The 12,043-nt window shown below is 49.3% G+C and overlaps 1 protein-coding gene across 1 annotated transcript; it reads right to left on the minus strand.

The window, feature by feature from the left end:
- Positions 1 to 7,138: 7,138 nt before the first annotated feature.
- Positions 7,139 to 8,212, minus strand: N7446_014074 (ankyrin repeat domain-containing protein; the record flags this gene model as incomplete). Its single annotated transcript, XM_058522813.1, has 1 exon — positions 7,139 to 8,212. The coding sequence occupies one exon, from the start codon at positions 8,210 to 8,212 to the stop codon at positions 7,139 to 7,141; it is 1,074 nt and encodes a 357-aa protein (XP_058364906.1).
- Positions 8,213 to 12,043: the final 3,831 nt, after the last annotated feature.

The following is a 12,043-nucleotide window of genomic DNA, read 5'->3' on the forward strand; positions in this document are numbered from 1 at the left end:
GTACATGCGTGCCATATCTAGGATGGGTTGGTTCGAAGTCCACGTCATTCGCAACAGCGTCGCGTATATTCTTAGTCTTTACAAGCATGCAGTATTCAAATAATGAAAGAGGAGCCAGGTGCGGTCCACGCCACTTATAATTGTCAAAGATGCTTACGGGGCCGGTGTCGCCCGTTTCATATGTGCAAGGTTCTTCTGCCATGGGATCAGAAGAGGGGCCGCTTTCAAGGTTATCTGGCTGAATGATTGCCCGAATATAACGCCTTAGCCACCAGAGGTTGATACGGACGAAGTTGTAGCTGATCGTGTAATAGGTTGGTAGCTGAAGCAAGACGCTAGCGACCTGCACACCACTGATCTCTCGGTCATGAGAGAGGGCATTAAAGCAGCGTAGTGCAAAATTATTGACACCTTTTTCTCGAAGTCGGAGATCTGTCGCTGTTGGTGGCTCAGCAACCTTTGCATTCTCAATAGATTGCTTCAACAAAGCCGCCTTGGCAACCATCTGCCAGGGAGAGACGTCATCTTTCGTGGCGTAGTTGGTGATGTAATAGATCAGCGACAAAGACTTGGAGACTGTCGGAATCCAGGAGATGTCTTGATTAGAACGAACACAACTAGCAATGGCGGGGTTCCACGGGTTTATCCAGGCATGGTTTCGAGCGAGGTGAATCAGTCCAAAATCATCTACCTTAGAGGCAGGGACCAGATCTCGAGGCATGCCAAATCGACAAGCATTCTTTCCGGGACCTGTTTGCCGGTACTTGAAGCATGTGGCGAGATGGTGTTTCGAATGGACTTGTGTTTTACGAGCGACACAATTGCTGTCATACGATAGTCGAAGATGGAAGTCGTCATCGGATTCAAAATCTTTGGCCGATGGTGGCATGCCGGGAAGGTTCACTTCAGGGTCTTGCAAAATACTCTCATCAACGCCTTGGGTAATGATTGACTCTAAGTAGCGAATCATGCGAGCCGCAAAGTCGCTATCCTGGAGGAGCCGATCTCGCAAAGTAGTGAAAGCCAGGTTTCCTCGCGCCCATGCTAATCCGTGGAGATGTAACATGCCTCGACCATTCGTCTCGACAACAGCGAAATGGTTCGAGAGATCGCCAAGGATACCGATCCGGTCAGTATTAGTAGCGAAAAGGCCGTCCAGAACGGCTTTACAGACTTGATGGAAAAACTCAGCGACTGCCACCGGATTAGAGGTAACGGCGGCCTCACGGATAGCGGCATTTGCCGCAGCCAAGTTGTTCCCAGAGTACTCTACGCCAGCCAGGATCAGGACCAAAGGATTACGTAGGTCAGAGGGGTTGATAGTGATCCAGAAAGCTGGCATACCGTACCGTGTAATCAGTCCTCGAATTTCAGAACGCATTCTTAGTTTCTGGGCGAAGGATCCCGGGACTTGCATCCCGACAGTCTCGATATTTCGCAGCAGTCGTCGGATGACCGGATCCTCAATCTTCTGGCCGCTTTCGATGGTCTTCGCTGCATTCTGGAGTTGGGTCACTGTTAGAGAGGCGATGTCGTCCACTGCCGACTGCCAGTTCTGCCGTTTAATGAGGAATGCGTTCCCTAGCGAGGATTTTCGGAGTTGGATCACATCATACAGCAGGTACATGAACGTTTTGTGGCGTGCGAACCTACAGGAATAAGGAGAGACAAAGATCAGTATCTATAGAATTTTTTTTTTTTTCTTTTTTTTTTCCAAAGAAAGCCACGCACCTTCTACTGTGGTGACGCAAAGCCCACTCGGCAAACGCTCCAATTGACACCGGGACAGTTCGTTCATCGAGATGGCCCCCAATGCCTCTCGGAAACAAGGTTGGAAACGCGGCAGTAAAGTAACGAGGGTCCGTCCAGTGATTTACCAGGGTGGTTTGGCCACGGATTGTGTAAGAAATTAATGGTATCTTTCGATGACCAAGGGGCCGTGTGCCTCTTGCACGTTCTCTGGCTGAGGTACTCTCACTCGACGGGGCCGGTTGGTTCGTAAGGACGGTGAACAATGCGTCCAAAACGCGGCGATCCAGGTCTTGACGTTCTCCGTTTATGTCCGTGGCGACAGAGCCGGTATTGAAAGGGCTACCGCCACTCGCGTCGAATGCACTATCCTGGGCAGCCTGAAGATCGTTCTCGTAGTTCCCTGTCTGTAGATTTACCGTGTAACCTTCGCGCTCGTGGTGATCCGGCTCGTCGAGATAGATGATGGTATCCCGCAGGTCCGGCGGGATAAAGTCATCGCCCCAGTCATCGATCATGGGACGGTTAATTATGGTGTTACGGTAGAGGTGGTTATGTTGGACAAGGTACTCCAAGGCTGCCAGAACCTTCGCCTTCCGCACGAGTAGGAATTGAATCAGGTCCGAATCTACGGGAGGTCGACGACCCAACCAGAACACCTTGATCAGACTATGTAATGTCAACTCCGGGCTCGGTAGGATCTCGAGAAGTGGTTCTGGGTCCTGTGGGATGACAATGAAATGGCCACGGAGAGCACGGTAGTTGATTGGCGAGGAGCGGCCACCTGGTCGCAGTTTCAAAACGACACCGAGAGGATGGCACTTTGCAATGAGACATTCTTCTGTCAGAGTGAGGCCTTCCAGAGCAGACGGATAGTCCTGGCACCGAGTCACATTCACAAGGTTCTTCGCAGAGAACTTGGGGATCATATTTCGATTGAGCGAAGCATGGCACGACGAGCACAGATTCCAAGTGTTACCATGTCGGCCGCAGGGATCAAGACTCCCCAACAGTGACAGCAGCAAAGGATCCTCATTATGTGCGCGGTAGATATCTGTGTCGGAGACAAGTTCCCCGCACGAACAACAGACGCATCTCTTCGCAGCCGCAGAAATCTCATCCTCGTATCTGGCTATGGATGCTCGTATATGCGAACAGGAGATATCCGGGGGAAAAGCATCGGAGGCGACGGCACGAGCCTCTAGCTCAGCACGCAGGAAACCTACCGCTCGATTTAAATTGGCCAGCGACCTCTCCAAATCTACCGTTCTCTCCCTGTTGACCGTGGCCTGTAAAGGATTCGGATAGCATCTTGTCTCTATATTGATGGGAGATGCCTGTGAGATCCGTGGCGACTGTGGGGAGGACACCGGCAAAGGACCTGCAGGAAGTAGCACTCTCTGGGGTCCCGGCCCGGTTCTCGAATATAATGGCACAGGGACGGGCCGAAGCGCAGCGTTTAGAATATCGAACGATGGAGGCGGAGCCATCGGCGCTTGCGGAACTGGTGCCAGAGGCCGCAAACGGGATCTCCTTTCTGGCAAGTATGCTACAGTATCATGTACAGAATTGTCATTAACAGGACTCGGTATGCGGAGAGCTGGTGCTAGAGGCCTCAAAGGAGATGCCCTTGCGGGCAAGGATGCTCTAGGATCACGAACAGGATGTGGCGTGTGTGGAACTGGGGCCAGAGGCCTTAGAGTAGAACCTCCTGCAGGCAAAAACGTTCCAGGGTCTCGAACGGGCTGCAGTGTGTGCTGAACAGGGTCAACAATGCAGCAGATAAGAAGGACGGACCACTCCCAGTACCTGGTACGATGCTACCGTCCTCCGTGTAGCTGCCTGGCGGCAGCGATTACACGTCCTATGATACAACGACCGGCAGGGGCGTGCACATGTAGAGCACGAAAAATGTAGCGTCGAAAAGGCAGGAACAGTAGGGGAAGTTAGAGGCGGAGGTGGCCCAGTTAAAATATTACTCGTGCCTACAGTAGCTGAAAGCTGTCGGGCTCTGACCGCCCGTTGAGAAACCCTCCTGCGGCAATTGTCGCAGGACCGAAACTGTGTAGAGCGCCATGGTCTGGCGCAACCAGAGCAGAAAGAACGTTGCGCAGGAAGAGATGTCATTAGAGAAGAGATGACTTGAAACCAGCAAACGGCATCCGTTCCGAGGCGCACTGGGAGAGGAGCGACAGGAAAAAGTTGGGACCAGCGAGAAAGATCCGTGTTGATCATTCATATAGTAGAAGTCGAACACGTCACCGTGCGCATGAGTGCATAATAGTACTATCTGCAGGATGCTCAGGACAAATAAGGGTGGAATCATAATAGAAAGGCGAGAAGGCCGGAACCCCACCGACTCCAAGACTAGCGGGAACACCGGGATCCCTAGACACGGAGAAAAAGCAACAGAGGCCGAATACGAATTCGGGAAGCACAAAGCCTAAAGAGGAAGGAAAGGAAAGTAGGTGAGCAGCAATCAGAAGCGAGCGCGGAGAGACAGAGCAGCAATCGGAGGAGAGCCTGGAGAGTCGCAGCAGCAAACGAGAAGAGCGTATTGGCAGTCAATAGGAGCATTCCTTGGCACGAGAAAGCACCAATTAGCAACGAAAAAAACGAAGAGTTTGGCAGTGAGAGGCCAGCAAAGGTTGGCGGGCAGCTCGCGCAGGGTTGTAAACCCTTTCACTACGTTCCTTCGTTTCAGGGCAGGTTGGCGGGCAGCTCGCGCAGGGTTGTAAACCCTTTCACTACGTTCCTTCGTTTCAGGGCAGGTTGGCGGGCAGCTCGCGCAGGGTTGTAAACCCTTTCACTACGTTCCTTCGTTTCAGGGCAGGCCAGCAAAGGTTGGCGGGCAGCTCGCGCAGGGTTGTAAACCCTTTCACTACGTTCCTTCGTTTCAGGGCAGGCCAGCAAAGGTTGGCGGGCAGCTCGCGCAGGGTTGTAAACCCTTTCACTACGTTCCTTCGTTTCAGGGCAGGCCAGCAAAGGTTGGCGGGCAGCTCGCGCAGGGTTGTAAACCCTTTCACTACGTTCCTTCGTTTCAGGGCATGCAAAAATTCTCTTCCCTACGTAAGGCTGCGGACCATTATCGCGTGTCGTACTCGAAGCTCCGCGGTCGCAAAATCGGACGGACATCTCTCCGATCGCCCTACCACCAATAATGCATTGAATTCGAATCAGGAAAATTCATTAATTAGCTGGATCGAATTGCTAAATTCTTGCTATACACCTCCAACTGCAAAAGACATTGAAACTGCCGCAAATCGCCTATTGAAAATAGCAGCTTCGGAGAGAGTTGTCGGCCCAATGTATAGCTATCGGCTTATACGTCGTCTACCTCCACACATCAAGCTTATTACCCAAAAACCAAAGGAATCTTTACGAATTCAAGCTGAGGACCCTGGGGTTATTAGCCATTGGTACGATAGGCTTGAGTGTCTCTACCGTGAGCATAGGTTTGAACCTCATGAGATCTACAATTGGGATGAAACCGGCTTCCAAAATGGCGAGGGACTCAACCAACATGTCGTCTCTACGCGTCGAACTGCTAGCATTGCTACTGGAGATCGAGGTGAAACTATTACTGGCATTGAATGTATTGCCGCTGATGGCTGGGTGATATTTCCATGGTTTCTAGTCAAAGGCAGCGTCCACATGGAAGACTGGTATAGTGATATATCAACCTCTTCTTCGGCGTATAAAATCATCCATTTAACGTCTAGTGGCTGGACGGATAGTGAAACTGCCTACCGATGGCTCTGCTCGTTTCATGAATCTACAAAAAACCGCGTACGACGCGGGCGACCGAGGCTTTTGCTAATGGATAATCATACGTCTCATACAACTATCGAATTCCTCGATTTTTGTAAGGAAAACTTGATCATTCCTTGGTATTTTATGCCTCACACGACTCATATATGTCAGTCCCTTGATGCTGAGGCTTTTTTAAGCCTAAAGCATGAGTTTAAAATGGCGAATACTGAAGTTATGGCGTGGGGTGGAAGCAATGAAAAACGCGACTTTTTCCGCAATATTGACGTCGTCCGACGCCACGCCTTAAAGTCCAAAACTATCCAAACCTCGTTCAAATCTACTGGTATCTGGCCACTAGATCCGACACAAGTTTTGGATAATTTGGGACAGTATTCGGACAAAGAAGTGCTACGCATGTACGACGAGCCGTCACCCGCCCGCGAATTCCCAAGTTCAGCAACCAATTCCCCGCCTAATTCTTATCCGCGCATTGAAAAATTAGAGAATACGGTTTTCCCACTGCTTGATAGCCCGACTCCTGATTTACAAAAAATTCGGAAGCATCTACGGCGCGCAATTGATGCCGGAAAATCGTCTCTATACAATGCGGAACTTGCTGAGATGAGCCTTGCGCGCGCCCTTAGCCATAAAACGCCTGGGAAAAAACCTACGAAAAGCAAGCGATGGGTAAAGGGTGCTACAAAGAGTCCCCTTTCATCGATTTCAGGCAATAGGCTAGTACAGCGTAGGTCTGAGAAAGAAGATGAGTCGAAGCTTCGAGCTTGGCGGAAAGACGCTGAGAAAATGGCAGCTGAATTAGCGGCGAAGGAATTAGAGGAAACGCTTGAAAGTGAGGATGATGATACATTATTGGCTAATGAGGCTATTTATGGGCTTTATTTCATGGATCCTGGATCTTATACGTCAAAAAAATGAGCTAGAAGTTGAAGAAATTGAAAATTTGCAATATGGCTGAGAATTGCAATTTGGCTGAGGGACACCCCCTACCCGAAGGGTGGGGGGTCGTCCCGTGACACGGCTATCACTTACATGATTTTGTTGGTAGCAGAAGAGTAAAAACACGGGTGCCTATAGTTAGTACACTAATTGAGACCTGTTGAAGACCATGTCTTAGTTTTCACCAACTTTCTTTGGGCATTTAATGCGTTTAAGGGCAAGAGCCGTATTTAACCAAGCCATGTACTGTATAAGCCAAGCCTATCTCCCAAACCCTTTTAGTATCTATAAAAAACCTTCTTTTCGCCCTGCTTAGTTACTAAAAGGCTTTTTGAGAAATATTGTCTAATTACCTTCTTATTAGCGTATGTAATCGATTCTGGATGCTCAGATATGAAGAAAAGGACATCGCCTTCAGTATCTTGCTGTAAAGCAACCTCCAATAAACGCTTATCTGAAGGGATCATGCTAAAATCTAGTGGCACAACACCATGCCCAAAGTGTCTCGAATCGGGGGGAACAATATGTCTCATGCTGATCCAGAGAGAAAGACCACGGATCTCCTGAGCAGAAATAATTTTGACCGCAGTCAAATGTATGCTGTGCGCTAAATACCTATCGCATCGTGAACGACCAAAAGACTCTGTCCACATTGGACAGACTCATTGGATGCGTTGAGTCATGCCCTCTGCTTCGCCATGATCCCCTCCTGTATAACACGCCTCATCTCGTCACTCCCAATAGCATCCACATAATCTGCCGCACTTCCCCAAGCGCCCCTGGCCTCCGGATCCGCCCCCTGCCCAAGCAACCACCTCACCCTCTCCACCGCACCCGCCATGACGGCATACATGATCGGATGGTGTGCGACGAGTCTAGACTTGCCACTCTGATTAACATCCGCACCCCTATCCACCAGCAGCGCCATAATCGGGATCCGACTCGCATCAAACTCCTTGTTCATGGGGCCCTCCGGTGCTCCGCCGGGCGACACCGCGCCCGCCGCATAATGGAGCGGTGTGCCGTACCTAATATCCGCACCGGCATTGAGGAGCATGCGCACGGCGTCGACCTCGCCGCGCGCCGCGGCCGCCTCGAGCGCAACGCACGAGTGCGGATCTGGCTCGCTCTCATCAAAGTTACTGTTCTGCTGCGCGCCGAGGTTGGGGTTTGTGCCGTGCGCGAGGAACCAGTGTAGCAGCGGGGGATTGGTTACCACCTTCGGTAGAAGGTCGGCACCATAGTTGCCTGGGATATTGGGGGTCCAGCCGTACTGGGCCAGGACCTCGAAGAGGGATATTTGGAGGTGCGCTGGCGCATAGAGGATTTGGGCAGGTGTGTGGCGGATGATGGGCGCGCCGCTTGAGAGCAGATAGTGGGCCATCTCGGCATGGCCGGATTCCAGGGCGAGGGTGAGGCCGTGATGTAGGAATGCTGGGGAGCGGGGTTCTGATGAGATAAAAGCTTGCACTATGGACAGATTGCCTGTTCGGCAAGCTGTCTCGTATGTGGTGAGGTAGGCGGGCGGGCTGCCGATGAAACCATTGTCTGTTGGGTGAGTGATTGCGAGGTCAGCGTCAGAGGATCGTTCAAATGCCGAGGTGAGGTTTATCTCTGCTGGTATTGGCACGTGACTGTTTTTTTGCGGACTTCTTTCTTGCTGTTGTCGCGCGAACATTGCCTTCATGCGCAGCATGCGCGCTTGGAGTTCCCGCTGTTGCTGAAGTTGAAGTTGTTGTTGCGGGGATAACATGGTAGTTGTGTCGGAAATACTGGCTCTGATTGTGATGCAGTCTCCTGGCCCATTGGTCCTGCTCCAATAGGACTCGCCAAAACCAGCCTAAAATCCAACCCGCTCACGAAAAGCTTGACGCAAGACCTTAACGGGTAAACGCGCGACCGTGATCTGGTGTTCGTGGGGGGTCCGCGCGTCGATCCAGAGACAAGTCCAGATGGACTCACAGCTCACTACCTCGAAAGAGAGACACAAAAACCTCCGGGATCGGGGGAAGAGGTGACCCGTGAGCGGAGCCTACTACTATGTGTAATATGTGTTATCGCAATCTCGATGAATCGGGTCCGTACTTATCGGCGGATCCGGGCAGGTGGGCCCGATAAGCCATTGTAGGACTAGAAAAGGCCGAGTGCACTATTTCCCCTCTTCACTACTCAGGAGACCCTCAATCAGCCAACAAGAGAACGCAACACGGTTTTCCGGTGCAGGCGGTAGCATGAACAACGATGCACCTTACAGGCAGCGCAGCCTACATACGGGTACGGCGTGGGATTAGTATAAAAACCGTTGTAATTTCAGAGGAATTAATTGATTGTTCATTGAGAAGGAAACATGAGGCTATATATATGACAAGATGATCAAGTTGATTGAAAATCAACTTTGTTCTTTGTATAGACAACTCGGGATTAATCCGTTGGTGCGGCTTTGCTGCTGATCTTCACCAGCCTCATATCACAACAAGTACTAGTGCGACCAGAGCTTTTCTCCTTATATATATAGCAGATCTTTCATACTATGGAAGATCAGATTTAAACACCTCTCTGGAATAGACTGTTTATGCTTCGTTCATCCTCTACCGTTAGACATTCTGTATTTTAACAAAGATTAAAGGGGCTACATAGTGGAAAACGTAGGATGGAGAGCTACGACAGAACAATAACCATTATTTTCAAATTAATTCGCCATCTTCCTTTTGCCCATTCACTATTTTGGTCGCCGATTCAATCCCGAACCCTACGAGTGTTCACCATACCGTAACTTTTTCCTTAAAAAACATAAAGGGAGTAGTTTTATTGGGGTTGCCTCACAATGCCCATAGCCTCACGTGATATCTACACCAACATTACTGAGGGCCTCTTCCTCCTTTACAACTGCCCCACAAGAGTCAGTTGCTTGCCTCTGCGGGTAGCTCGTCATCTCTCACGCAGTCAAGCCTTGGTTTTGTCCCTCCCGCCTTCCCTCTGTATATAGAATCCACTACAATACAGACATACATCCCCTACCAAATGTTCCTTCCCACTCCACTTTTTCGGGTCCCCTCTCAAAATATATATATCAGTTACACAGTATATAGCACCACCATTTTATGGTCTATAATAATATAATTAAATTTCAGGGTTGCTTAATAATAGCACTTTCAAAAATTCGCTTAATATTTTGTGTAATACCCCTTAGCCTTCCGCACTGCCTTCAAACGTCTTCCTATGCTCAATATTAGCGTATCTATCTTTGCCTGATCTAATGCCTTCCAAGCTTCCACTAGGCATTTTTTAAAATAATGCCAGTCTGCCTCCGACCTTCCCATGCCAATAAGCTCCGGAAATAATGCAAAAAGCTTCACTTTTAACCAGCGCCATACCGGTTCAATTGGGTTCAAATCGGGTGAGTGCGCGGGCCAGTCTTCGACGTATACTCCGTGAGTTTCAAACCACTCTTGCGTGTCCTTCGCTAGATGAATCCTCGCGTTATCTTGCTGAAATACTAAATTAGGGGTGTAGATTGGCATTAGACCTTTTTCGAGCGTCGAAATATACGACTTCGCAGTATAACCCCTCCCCGACCGCGATTCTTTGTCCCGTTCTATAATTATTAATTCTATTCGACCTCCTAGCTAGATTCCGGCCCAAACCATTTGTGAAATATCTTTAACGTGAGCCTTAGCATTCACAAGGTCCTTACGAAGGCCCTCCGAGGTTATACGAAAGCACCATTGTGGTCCAAAGTTCGAGGTTCGTTGCACCGAACACTCGTCCGAGAAGATCCACGATTGGAAGCTTTCGCATCGCCATTTTCGCGCAAATTTTAGCCTCTTCCTTGCAAGAGGAGGCTTAATTGGTATTTTCTGTTTCGATCGCCGTTTTCCGAGTCCGAATCGCTTCAAAATTCGACGTATAGTGGAGGGTGACGGATGCTGAGCTATAGCAGCACTTAGCTATTTATAGGTCCAAAACGGATGCCGACGTGCTTGTAAATAGAGATGAGAGCAAGCGCGCTCACTAATAATAGCGGGACGGCCGCTTTTTTCGCGATTCTCTAGCTTTTCGCCTTCTGAATAGCGTTTTAGCGTATTGTAGATTGTACGCCGAGAGCAGCCAAAGTCATTAGCTAATTGCACTTGTGTAGCGCCATTCTCGTGAGAATAGATAATAGCTGACCTTTGGGACGTAGATAGCTGCGCCGTTTTGCTACTTTTTGGTCCTAATTTCATTACAATCGGAGCAATAGGGGAGGTGTAGGAGTGAAAAAAAAAACTTGGGTTGGTTGTTGGGCCAATATAGTGGGGCGGAGTGGGAAGGAACATTTGACTAGTATCTGTATTACCTCCCTACAAGGGAGCGCGAACGGGCCCTATCTGACACTACAGTCTACGACCGCAGCGACAGGTGACCCGTTATGGCCAAACTACACTCTTCTTGCTCCTCTTGACTGCGTGAGGTCATCAATAAATGTCAACTAGCACATGGAAAGCTTGAATAAGATAATGCAATCCTGGACATCCTTCCCGTATGAAAGAAGGCCCCGCATCTTCGTTTATTCTCCACGTTCCTGGGATCATATCTGACCCCACGTGAGGTCACGTTTACGTAAATGAGGTCAGCGTCTGCTGGATGGATAGTCAAAAAGAGAGAAACAAGCACGTCAATTCAAGCTCAGTGACAAGTCCATAGACCAAAGCTTATGATGTAAAGTCCACGGAATTTTAGTCAACTATAGAAGATGCTAACGTCCAAAGAGAAAGCAAGGCGACGAAGAAGCCGCCTACGGTCCATGCCGTATCCCAACCGAAAATGAAGTGAGCAGCTATGACCACCAATAAGGATGTGGCTGCTAAAAGCAAAAAGACCAGGCGCCTATCTAGTGTCCAACCCTCCTTGATGAAGATACCTCTGAATTGGAGTTCTATCAGGCTCGGACGGTGTGAAATGTACCAAGTGTTGAAACAACTCAATATCTCCCTGTGACAGATGGATCAGGGTATATTCCAACTCGTATTTCTTGATTTACTTGCTTACCGGTGGCTGTATACCAGGTGCTCGTTCTTGAGAAAGTCATTCGATGCGGCAAGGCTCGGGCTGGAGAAGACATGTCTCATGGTAGCAGGTGTTGACAATAATGAAAGCTTCCGTCTAGCATCATGTTGTATCTTAGCTGGGCAAGCGCCGGCCTCATCAAGGCCCGGAAAGCACTCATAACACATGCAAGTATAGTCTTCCGTGTCATAACACTCTGCTGTATCTGTGTAACAATCGTAAACACAGCCAAATGTGGCATCACAATTGTCTATAATATTTTCCAGTCTTCTCTTCTCCGAAGATATGTCAGTCTCGGAAAATGCTCCAACATATTCGCATTCCTCCGCTCTTCTCATGGTATCCTTTAGTCCCAGTATCGAGAGCTATTGTATAAATGAGTGAAGTTCTTTGGAAGAATTATATCGTCAATCTTATCTCGACACTGTCAACTTGTGCGACTCTCAATCCAGGTATGAATTTTCTCCAATTCCCTTTGCGATCGTACCATGCTTTTTGGATCTCGCTCCATGTAGTTACTTCATCTTCCGGACTGGAG

This window comes from Penicillium canescens (genome assembly GCF_028828765.1).
Source record: "Penicillium canescens strain IBT 15451 chromosome Unknown utg000012l_segment0_segment0, whole genome shotgun sequence".
Classification (NCBI taxonomy): domain Eukaryota; kingdom Fungi; phylum Ascomycota; class Eurotiomycetes; order Eurotiales; family Aspergillaceae; genus Penicillium; species Penicillium canescens.